The sequence below is a fragment of the Solanum pennellii genome, chromosome 8, assembly GCF_001406875.1.
Source record: "Solanum pennellii chromosome 8, SPENNV200".
NCBI lineage: Eukaryota > Viridiplantae > Streptophyta > Magnoliopsida > Solanales > Solanaceae > Solanum > Solanum pennellii.
This window is the reverse complement of record NC_028644.1, coordinates 69,441,755-69,453,010: the sequence shown is the minus strand read 5'-3', so window position 1 is coordinate 69,453,010 and position 11,256 is coordinate 69,441,755. Positions and strand designations below refer to the sequence as shown.

Here is an 11,256-nt window from a genome sequence, read left to right as displayed (position 1 = left end):
TCATAATACTTTTTACGTAGTTTACAAATATATAAATTTCATTTCAAAAATTGAAGACTTAATGCGCAAATTTTCAATCAAACTTAAACTGTTTGACTCTCAAAACATAAAAGGTGTCGTATAAATTGAGACAGAGGGAGTACTAGTTTTAAATTTTAATATTACAAATTTAATTTATTATATAATTTTTTGATAATGCTATATATATTTTTTTAAGAATTTCTAATGTAACACACTTGAAAATTTTGAGATTAAAGCCAGAAAACAATAGCTACTAATTCACGTAAATCTAGAAGTTATCTTCTTTAACCGCCGCTAATATATATTTTACTTTGAAAAGTCATGGTCCATACTAACACTAGCCCTTATTATCACAAGCTAAAGCCAAAGCTCAAACCACTTAGGTACATGACTGGATAGATTCGACTTTTTTAGAAATCAAATTAAATTATTTGTGTCTGTTTAATCAAATCAAATCAAAGAAATTCGAATTTTTAAACCTCGAGTTAATTTGAACCTTTTTGGATTTTTGAGTTTTTTTCAAAATTTTCCGACAAAATATTCATGCAAACGTATAGTTTATTTGTACTTCAAATATTCTACTTTGAAAAGTCATGGTCCAATGTCCATACTAACACTAGCCCTTATTGTCACAAACTATAACCAAAGCTCAAACCACTTAGATCATACCTTAGGTAAGTACTGCTAAGAGCAATTGACAATACACATTTCTACCCAAGGCCATGATCACCAATTGAAATCATCTAGATATGTTCAAATGATACAAAGTTTGGTTAAAGAAGTTAACAAATAAAGGAGAGGAAATGATTTCTTTCATTTTACAATTGAGATGGGCTGACCCATAAGAGATGCTTGGGCTTGCAATTAGGCCCTTCATGATATTGTCTCACTTGTAAATTTTCAAGAGAAAATTTCAGAAATAACAAACATAATAGATATAATAAGGCTCTATAATTATAATATTGATAATTGCGTTTCATATTCCATCTACTATGGAGGTTTTGGTTTCTATTTTTCTGCCTATTTGTATATTTCACTTGTGAATATATAAATAATTCAATCTAGAATTTTTTTCAGAACCTTATTTATATATTTCTCTTGCCTAAATATAAATTAGGTAATTTATTATGAATTTTTAGAAATAATATATAAAATAACTTAGATAAGCATATACACGATTCTGAGTCTATACAATCAAGAACCGAATAATATAAATCAAACGAATAGCAAAAATTGAATAAATTACAATTTTCTTAATATACGCAAAATATTTATTATTCTACTTCCCCAATTTTTAGAATTGGACACTTTCTACTTCTTAAAAAACCGCCGAAAAGTGATCAACAAGAACATATCCAAAGCGTACACAAATTTTATTCCTATCTTTACGATGCAGGAGAACTTATTTTCAATAAACAAAAAAACTATTACTACCTTTGAATCCTTGAAGGAGGAGGGGAGGGAAAGACAACATACTTATTCAGTTTATGGTGTGTTGGGTAGTAGGAAAATATTTTCTAATTCCTCATGTTTAGTTGGCCAAATTATTCTTAAAAACATTTTCTTTAGAAAAAAGAATGATTTCCTAAATAAAGATGAGAAAAACAAATTCCATTAGTACATTTCAAGTTCCTTATTCCTTATTCACTCACCCACTACCCCCAAATCCCTTAACCATGCCACCCCATTCCCCACATATAAATACTCTTTGGTATTTTTTTACTTACTTACCCAACAACACTAAATAAAATGTAAGAAACCCATTCATATTTTAAGGAAACATTTTCATACACATACAAAATGGTCAAACTGCTTAATTTTGACCTATCCATAAGAGTAGCATAAACCGTTGGATTTTACAAAACAAAAGGCAAAGATTTGTGTTTCAAGAGACAAAAACACAACTGTTCCCCTTGAACTGATTAAGCCATAAGAAACACTTCATATCTAAACACATTACTGATAATGCCCAAAAACACAGAGGGAAAGGAGACCCCCTCTACAGATGCATTGCAACAGCGACTAACCCATGGCGTACTTTTGGGTCCAGCTCCGAGCAGTTGTTTCATACTTGTTTCGATCAGTCTTGTACATATGAGCAATCTCCGGCACCAAAGGGTCATCAGGATTAGGGTCTGTTAGCAGAGAACAGATGGACAGCAACACCTGCAAGGAACGGACTTTGATCAATCGATTATGTTTAAAAGATATTATGAAACAAGGAGCAGTATCTATTTTTAACTGATAAAAGATCTTCATTAGGAATGAGGTAGTCATTTTTTTGTCAGAATTAGGAAAGGGAAAGACTAAGGTGCTGGTTCTCACACAACTTCAATCTCAAAATATCGAAGATGTTCCATAAGAACTATACAAGCAGTGTATTAGGTGAATATATTTTAATCTCACATGTTTGAATCACTTATGTTAACCTTGAACGAGAACTAGAACTAGATAATTAATGCGTTAAAGTCCACATAGTCGATCATCGATATACAGTTGATAACTAACGTGAGCACTCTATCCAAACAGGGATGGTTTTAGACCTGAGAACTCTTGGGGGACGTAAATAAGAAGAAAAATCAAAAGATAATTTCAGCATGAGAAAGAATACAAATGAACCTCACCTTGGAGATTGTAAGAGCTGGGCTCCACTGCTCCTTCAGAATGTCAAGGCAAATACTACCATTGCTGTTGATGTTCGGGTGGAAAACCTTTGTCCTAAAAGCAACCTGCACAATTATCTTGTATTAGTCATGGTTTTTGTCCAGGAAAAAGCGTGTCAAGGAAGAATAAGAACTACAACACATCATAGAACACAACATTCTCCAAACCACCCAGTTTCCCTTTTTTATGTTTTGAAAAGCAGTTCTCTCCCTACTAGTAAAATTTAATAATGAACAAATATATTTGTTTACACAAAGATATCGCAACGTTACAAGCCAAGAAAATGATTGCACCTCTGGGTCTGCAAGAGAATCTCTGCACAATTTACCATACGTAGGAAACCTATTAAGCAAGTCATTTAAAATTGTGTACAATTCATGCTGTAGGTAAAATACCTTGGGTGGCTTAAATGGATAATCAGGTGGAAAATGAATGGTAATGAGAAACAGTCCACCGGTATAGGGACTGTCAGGTGGACCCATGATTGTTGCTTGCCAGTGAAACATATCTTCGCCAACTGGACCTAATATAAACAATAGGAGGCAAGAACATAACAATCAGAAATCTCCAAATGCAGACCTCGGGCAATTTTTCACATAATATTTGGGGATTTAGGCTTAATACAGTGACATTTACATTAGCTTGCCTAAAAGAACGGCACATAGATAAAAGCACACAGAATCAGAGATCCACTTTGGAGATGCAGACTACAAACAAGTCTCAAGCATGAGCATGGAGATGGTAAGCTTGGGAAGAGATAGGCATTTCTAAATATACGGGTCATTTCCAAGTTTTAGAATCTTGTCTCGTCAAATTCTTAGCCTTCACCAAACCAAAATATATGTTTCTGTTCCAACTCCTCTTCCTAATCTTTCTAATAAACGAAAATGTTCAAGGACTATAGTTATTTTGGATAAAGAACTAATTCAAACACCAAAAGATCATATAACTTGAGATCAATGTAGGAACCCAAAAACTTAAAAACCTGGATCCACCTCTAACCATATCATATAACTTCAACCCTCAACTATCCACAGTCACAAGCTTGCATCATAATTCACTCTACCTATTTTCTCAATCTTGTGATAATCAGCAACAAAAACCCAGGTCGAAATACCACAATTACATCCCCTTTGAACAGAAGATTGGTAATTAAGGGCCCAGCTTTAGTCCAAATAGCATAGGTTGGGATCAATGGTAGGCCCACATCAGTACTTTGATTCTTCTAAGCTGAGTCTGATGATCAAGGGTGCGTTTGGTATGGAGGAAAACATAATGTTTTCCAATTTTTCCATATTCGGTTGGTCAAACTATATTAAAAACATTTTCTAGGAATACAAGTTCCTAAATTGAGGAAAATGACTTCCCTAGCGAAAGACTGAAATAAGGAAAAACCAGTACCACAAGTGGCATTCCACATTGATTGTGACCTCCCTGCCCACCTACACAACTCATCTTCACCTCCCCTTTTGTAGCCCCCATCCCCAAAACCTCACCTCCACCTCCTATTTATATACAAATATTTTTCGAATAATATTATTTTGCTTATGTATCGCACAAAAGAATATAAGTAAAACTCACTTATTTTGCTGATTTTTTTTCCAGAAAATCATTTCCCTTCATACCAAACACGTCCTAAGTGGAAAAGGGTAGAAACTGCCTGAGGCTTCCCATTATCCACCAAGTTCCACAATTAAAAATAAGCTGATTTCAAGTTTAACTTCAGTTCCTAACCTGTTCATCTAGACACCTTGTAACCTAAACTCTCTCATTTTCAGCACAATCGAAATCATGCAGAACAACCCACAGAATTTGACTATTTCTCACCCATACAGCAAAAATCCAAAAGGAAATAACACTTAGCAGATGAAAATTCCGCCATCACTTCGTCGAGCTGCTAATAACAAATCTAAGCAAAAATCAACTAACTTCGCATGAAAAAACACAAGCTATATATCACATGAAGATAAAACAAAACTTCAAACTAAGAACAGGAAGTTTCTAGAAACCTTTAACCCAAACAAACGAAGTTCCTAGAAATTTTAACACAAAAAACAGAAAAAACGTGCGATCACAGCATCGAGCTGCTAAAATGCTAAATCTAAGCAAAGATCACAACTCACAAGCAAAATGAAGAAACACGAGCTATATCAAGTATTTTTGAAAAAAAACAGTAGTTCAGGAAGGTTCTAGAAACTCACCAGCACTGCAAGAAGTAGGAGGATCTTTCTGCAGATCCTTGAGCTCTTTCAGAATCCGCTTGGACGCCATCGCCGACTAAATCCCTAGAGAAAAAAAAAATCAACAACAAAAAATTCAAAAAAATTAACAACTAAACATCAAAAAATAATCAGAACTGATCGAAGAAGATGATGAATTTACCTGAGAGATCCTCCTACAAAGCTTCCGATTTTTTTTCCGATTCTGAGAAGTGAAAGAGTTTTTGCTTTGAACTGAGAACAGTTGTTTATATAGAAGAAAAAAAATGGCTTTTGGTATTTTTTGTTGCACAAATTTCAATTACACCCCTAATGGTTTCAATATTTGGCACTTAGATTCCTTTCTTTCTTTAACATGTGGCAAATACATCCAAATTTTCTTTTTAAAAAAAAATAAAAAAAAAATTGTTAATATAATTTTCAATCTAAGTAAATACGAGTCAAATCAGATTGAGTATATCTCATGCCAATTTCAAATTTTAAAAAAAAATAAAAATAAAAAATTGTTAATATAATTTACAATCTAAATAAATACGAGTCAAATCAGATCAAGTGTATCTCATGCCAATTGCCATAAATATACATTTATAAATTATACTCAATATTTACTCTTATGATTATTAAAAAAATAATTATTTTTGTATTAGCTAATTTAAAACTAATTTAGATAGTGGAAACTCTTTGTCCATTTTTCTAGACAATTTAACCATTTAATACAACACATATAAAATAAAAGGATTAATTATGTCATGGTTAAAAGTGATGAGTAGTAAAGTGTGTTTGTGATAATATGATGTGTTTAGTTGTTGTTTATTTATAATAAAATAAAAAAACACGTTTGTATACAAAATTACAAACAACAGTGGAGCTTTTCTAGCTTAAATAATTAAAGATAGAGTTGACAAGTGTTGAGTTTTAATATTTTTAAATTATTGATTTTATGATTAATTAACTAGTTGTGTATTTGAGTAGCTCAGCTTAAATTAATAATAAAGAACTTCTTTTTCTTCTTTTTTTACCCTGAGATCCCACCCCTTTTCTCACTCGAACTCGCAACTTTCGAAGTGAGGGATGCTTATTATTCGAGCAATTTCCTCTCCATCAATAAAGAAAAACTTAGCAAGTATTTTGTTATAAATTTTGAATCAAATTCGGAATATTTATCTTCAAATATTTATTCGTTCATTGATCTTATATCAGATTTTGAAAATTTATTTACAAAACTTTTGATAAATTCGAGAAAGCATATAAAAAATTTGTAAAACAAAAAATCATGTTTACAACAATTAAGAAGAGAACAAGTAGCATTACAAATAACTCGATAGTTGAAGCAAGGAAAAGAACAAGTACTACTATAGTCAGAAAATAGAAGAAGATACACATGCATACGAAATAATGCACACCTACTCGGAACTTACTGACTCTAAATCTTGAATTCGTCCCACATCAACCATGTTCTTGTGATCATTGCATCAAGAACATGGAAGAGATGGTACTTTGAGAGTGAGAAAGAGAGATTTATAATCAAAGTACTATTTCAAGAATACTTAAAATAAAGTGCCTATTGGAATAAGTTACAAAGTATTCAATATTTCACTGAGAGAGTGAAGTAAAGCATTTTTCAACATGAATTAAGATGGTAAACTATGATAAAAATGGCAAACTCATTGAGAATCAGATTGTGTATCAGGCAGAGGTGTGGCTTCTTCTCTTGGTGTTGAAGTTTCTGCTTTTCCTTCAGATGAAAGCTGATTCTCTAAGCTCGTGGGACGAACGTTCTCGATCATTTTAACAACTTCAAACATTTTTGGTCTTTGATCTGACATCCTTACCACACAAGACATTGCTATCTGCAACATTTCCACCATTTCTTCCTCTATGTTTGGGTACCTCAATAGTTCCAAGTCGAATACTTCAGCAGTCCACTCCTCCCGGACAACTGAATGAACCCATCGGACTAAGTGTATGACCTCATCTCCGTTTGTTGTATGGATGGGGGACTTGCCTGTCAAGAGCTCTAATAACAACACACCAAAGCTGTACACATCAGAAGGTTGAGTGGCTTTACGTGTGTCTGTTACTTCTGGAGCGCGAAAACCAGCAGCACGTGCAACTGGATGAGCTAACGAGCTCATTATTGTTGACAGACCAACATCAGATACACAACCATATTGTTTTGAGTTCAGAAAGATATTTGAGGATTTGACGTTTCCGTGGACTAACTTGCCACCATTCTCAGTATGTATCCTAGCAATACCTCTAGCTGCTCCAATTGCTATCCGAAGTCGAGTTTCCCAGTCTAAAGGGATCCTGTTTTCTCCCCGTTTACCTATAAGTTGCATATTAATAGGTGTCAACACAATCGAGTAGCAAAAGAAATATTTGATAACAGGCAACACAGATCACAATGATATGAACTGCTAACAAAAGGTAGAGAATCGAAAAGGAGAATAACTGGTAGCACAGTCAATCCTGGAATATCTCGCCTTATCCTGCATACCAGACGACCTCTGATACCACAGGTAACCATTACAATTTTAACAAAAAGCGTGTTCGATCCTTTGTCTCTCATTTGTTCATATTTTAGTTATCATTCTATAACATGCCAAATATTAGAGTAAACAGTATCCTTGTAGCTCCTGGTCGATCCTTTAACTTAGAATATGCAAAACGCAAAGTGCTTAAAAGTTGGAACATCCCTTGCTGGACTATTAGGTAGCATAACTGTGATACAATAAGGAAATAGTGACACTTTCTACAAGTTTCCATTTCACTTCATTTCGTTCGAGAAGAACAAACAGAACTCCTAGCTCTAACAGCAAAATTAGGAGAGTAATAAGCAAATAACCAAAAAGAATTTTGTTGTAATGTTCTCAATAGATACTAAGCATATTAAGGTTGACATTAGCTTAGGATTCCTTAACCTAAACTCTTAGTTAATTAAATCAGGTCCCACCAGTGAAAATTGTAAGGAAAGATGCCAACCAACACCAAATAAATTATCACACAAGCTTAGCCATTCATGCACTTTGACATCATGTGCATTTGCCTGGTGGACAAAGAATTAGGGAAAAGGAAGCTGGGACCTCAACACAATCATGAACTATTTTGACTTTGCTATAGATAAAAAGCAGAAACAAAAATCCACTACGACAAAACCGGCTTACACCCACAAGTGGGGTCTGGGGAGGGTAGAGTGTACGCAGACCTTACCCCTACCTCGTGGAGGTAGAGAGGCTGTTTCCAAAAGACTCTCGGTTCAATTGCAACAAATCAAAGTAGTTATGAAAAAAGAAAGAACGGCAGTGGAGAAATTAATACGAAAAACAGTACAGGACATCAAGAAAAGGAACAGTAACAACGACACAAAATAATGCGGTAACTGAAAAACAAGAGAGTAACAGATACAAAGGCAGAAATGATTATCCACATGCAATGAAATAATTCAGTCATATAGTCTAATAGCTGAAAGACTCTAGTGACAAAGGAGAAGTGACAATGATTTGTATATTTTTAAGATAGAGTTAGCATTTTGCTTATTTTGTTAACAGAAAGGAGTCACTGCCCCACAGAGATGCGTAAACCACATGTTAGGATCATTTACATTTTTGGTACAACTAACTATTAAGCTGGAAAGAGAATATATGGAGCATATAATATATGTGGATTCCCATCTTGGCCCTACCCATAACACAACAAATTATATTAGTTGGCCTTTTAGTTTGGAAGATTCTATGTTGTTTTTAATTGCTTAATGTTTTTTCAATTCACTAAACTAGCAAGTCTGGTTGTAAGCACTCACTTAGGGACTATGTAGCTCGGACTCCCCAAGAATGTTGTCGTACCCTTGTCGGATACTCTAAAAGTGCACTAGTTTTGGTGGATCCGACATGCACCCCGTGGCATTTTTTGAAGATTCGTAGCAACTTAGAGTCTACATAGTTTGGGATAACAAACAACTGGTTCCAACAATTATACTCAAAAATACTAACTAATCTACCTATTCAAAGCAAATAACGGAGCAGTATGAATATGCTAACAAAGTGTGACAAAGTTGAAAAGTTCAAAACTATGAAATTAAGACAGTGCGTAAAGTGATCATACCATGGAGCATTGCAGCAACACTACCCTCACTGAAATAGTCAGAGACAGTAAGCTTTTCGTCTTTTGAATAGTAATATGCTCGAAGCTCAACAACATTTTCATGTTTTATGCTTCCCACAACCTCCATTTGCTGCTCAAATTCCTTCTTCCCAGCACCTACATCTTTCAACCTCTTTACCACCACTGTGGTAGCATCTTCTAATATTGCTTTATATGCCATACCAAACGTGCCCTTCCCCAATACCTCTGCGGAAGCTCTAAGCAAATCTTCTAAATCAAAAGCATAGTTACAACCCTCAAAGAAAACCAATCTATTATTAGCATCTTGACTCCTCGAGATCGCCTTATCAGGAGACATATCTCCCTTCTCCATCTTGCCAGGAAACGAACTATGTTCTTTCTTTCTTCTAAAACAACAAACAACCATCAAGAAACCAAATCCAAGAATCCCAGTTACACTACTAGCTACTATAATCCCAAGCAAAGCCCTCTCACTCAATTTACCACCATTATTGAGTTTTGGATTTGGTTGCTGAGGTAGGGAAACAATAGAAGAATTTGAAACGGGATAATCAAGTAAAGACATATTATTACCAATGAACACATTCTTTGGGAATTTTTGAAGTGATTTAGGCACAGTACCTATAAGGTTATTGTTTGACAAATTCAGTAGCTGCAAGTTGGGCAAATGCAAATCAGGAATGGTACCAGAAAGTGAGTTGTTAGCAAGATTAAGGGCAGTAAGATGACTTAAACCCGATATCGAGCTAGGAATGGTGCCATTGAATCTGTTGTTTGACAAGTTCAAACTGGTGAGATTTTGCCAAACAGAGAAATCAAAAGGTAGAGGACCTGAAAAATTGTTGTAATGAAGGTAAAGATAAGACAAGTTTTTCAGGTTATCAAAGTCCATGGGGAAAGTGCCATTGATACCATTAGATCTAAGGCTCAAGATCTGCAATGCAGTCAAACGACTCAGTGTATTACTAGGAATTGGACCATTGAACCCAACCCCAGGTAACCTCAGTGCTATAACTCTAGAACCATCTTCATTACACCCCACTCCTGTCCAGTTCTTGCAAACTGAAGAATTTGCATCCCAGTTCAAAGGGTGCAAATGAGGCAACTGATTAACAAAATCCAACAATGCTTGCTTATCATTTTCAAGAAGAGCAACAGTGCCTTGTGACAACAGAAACAACCCCACCAAGAAACCCAAAGAAACAATCCCCCACCACTCCCTAAAGTTCAAAACTTTAACCATTTCAAAGACTCTGAATGCCCCCAACCCCTCAAAAACTTAGCTTTTATAGTCACATAAGAAGAAAAAAAAGAGCATCAAGAATCTAAAGTTCAAAACTTTTCAAAAACTCTGCAAACATCCTCAATCCACAAAAGGAAATCTAAAGCACAAAACTTTAATTCAAAAAAACCCCTCCAGAACTTAGCTTTTGTAGACACATAAGAAGGAGTAAGCAAGCATCAAGATTCTAAAGTTCAAAACTTTTCAACTATTTCAAACATTCTACAAACACCCTCAATCCACAAAAGGAAATCTAAAGCTCAAAACTTTAATTCAAAAAACAAACCTCAAGAACTTAGCTTTTATAGTCACACAAGTAAGCAACCATCAAGATTCTAAAGTTCAAAACTTTTTCAACTATTTCAAAAACTCTCCAACAACACCCTCAACCCACAACAATCTAAAGCTCACAACTTTAATTCAAAACCTCATTAAAGGTAGTAGCAGCAGCAGCTTAACACAAGCTTAAAGTGAAAAAAAAGAAAGAAACAAAAAAGAGAAATGCACTCTGACAACAACAATATGTAGATGCATGTGTAAATATATATAGGTGTGAGAAAAAAGAGTCAAATTCCCAAGAATGGTGTCTGCAAAAAGCAATGTGGGGTTCTGAAAAAATGTGATTAAAAAATTGGAGGTCACTCACAAGGTTTGAAATAGGGGAAGTTAGGGTCAAAAGGGTGTAATTTTAAAATGAAAGTAGCTGCTAGTCAGAATCTATAGTAGAAGAAGCTTTTCTTTTTGTTCTTTGTGCTTTAACTTTCCATTTGAATGCCAAAACCAAGACACTTACAAAAATTCTCACATTTTCTTGATTTTTTCACTTTGTGTTCTTATTGTTCATGGAGAACTGCGGTTTAATTGGTGGGGAAGAGAAAAAAATTTGATTTTCATTTACATAAAATTAACAAGACATGTGAATGGACATCCAGCTAGTAGTACAAT

At 34.5% G+C, this 11,256-nt stretch overlaps 2 protein-coding genes across 2 annotated transcripts; both read right to left on the bottom strand.

Moving 5' to 3' along the window:
* Positions 1-1,766: 1,766 nt before the first annotated feature.
* LOC107026689 (SUMO-conjugating enzyme UBC9-like) lies at positions 1,767-5,206 on the bottom strand. The gene is made up of 5 exons (XM_015227758.2): positions 5,068-5,206; positions 4,887-4,970; positions 3,081-3,208; positions 2,646-2,750; positions 1,767-2,187 (listed from the first exon to the last, which is right to left on the bottom strand). The coding sequence occupies exons 2-5, from the start codon at positions 4,954-4,956 to the stop codon at positions 2,044-2,046; spliced, it is 447 nt and encodes a 148-aa protein (XP_015083244.1). The 5' UTR covers positions 4,957-4,970; positions 5,068-5,206; the 3' UTR covers positions 1,767-2,043.
* A 1,219-nt stretch (positions 5,207-6,425) lies between these two features.
* Positions 6,426-11,256, bottom strand: LOC107028599 (probable inactive receptor kinase At4g23740). Its single transcript, XM_015229728.2, has 2 exons — positions 9,009-11,256; positions 6,426-7,233 (listed from the first exon to the last, which is right to left on the bottom strand). The coding sequence occupies exons 1-2, from the start codon at positions 10,270-10,272 to the stop codon at positions 6,569-6,571; spliced, it is 1,929 nt and encodes a 642-aa protein (XP_015085214.1). The 5' UTR covers positions 10,273-11,256; the 3' UTR covers positions 6,426-6,568.

Excerpts from the sequence above, each read along its gene's own strand:
- LOC107026689 (XM_015227758.2), bottom strand. The coding sequence starts at position 4,956 with ATGGCGTCCAAGCGGATTCTGAAAGAGCTCAAGGATCTGCAGAAAGAT. Across the intron at positions 2,751-3,080 it reads ATCCATTTAAGCCACCCAAG|GTTGCTTTTAGGACAAAGGT; the intron begins GTATTTTACCTA and ends ATAATTGTGCAG. Across the intron at positions 2,188-2,645 it reads CAGCTCTTACAATCTCCAAG|GTGTTGCTGTCCATCTGTTC; the intron begins GTGAGGTTCATT and ends CGTTCCTTGCAG.
- LOC107028599 (XM_015229728.2), bottom strand. The coding sequence starts at position 10,272 with ATGGTTAAAGTTTTGAACTTTAGGGAGTGGTGGGGGATTGTTTCTTTG. Across the intron at positions 7,234-9,008 it reads TGTTGCTGCAATGCTCCATG|GTAAACGGGGAGAAAACAGG; the intron begins GTATGATCACTT and ends TGCAACTTATAG.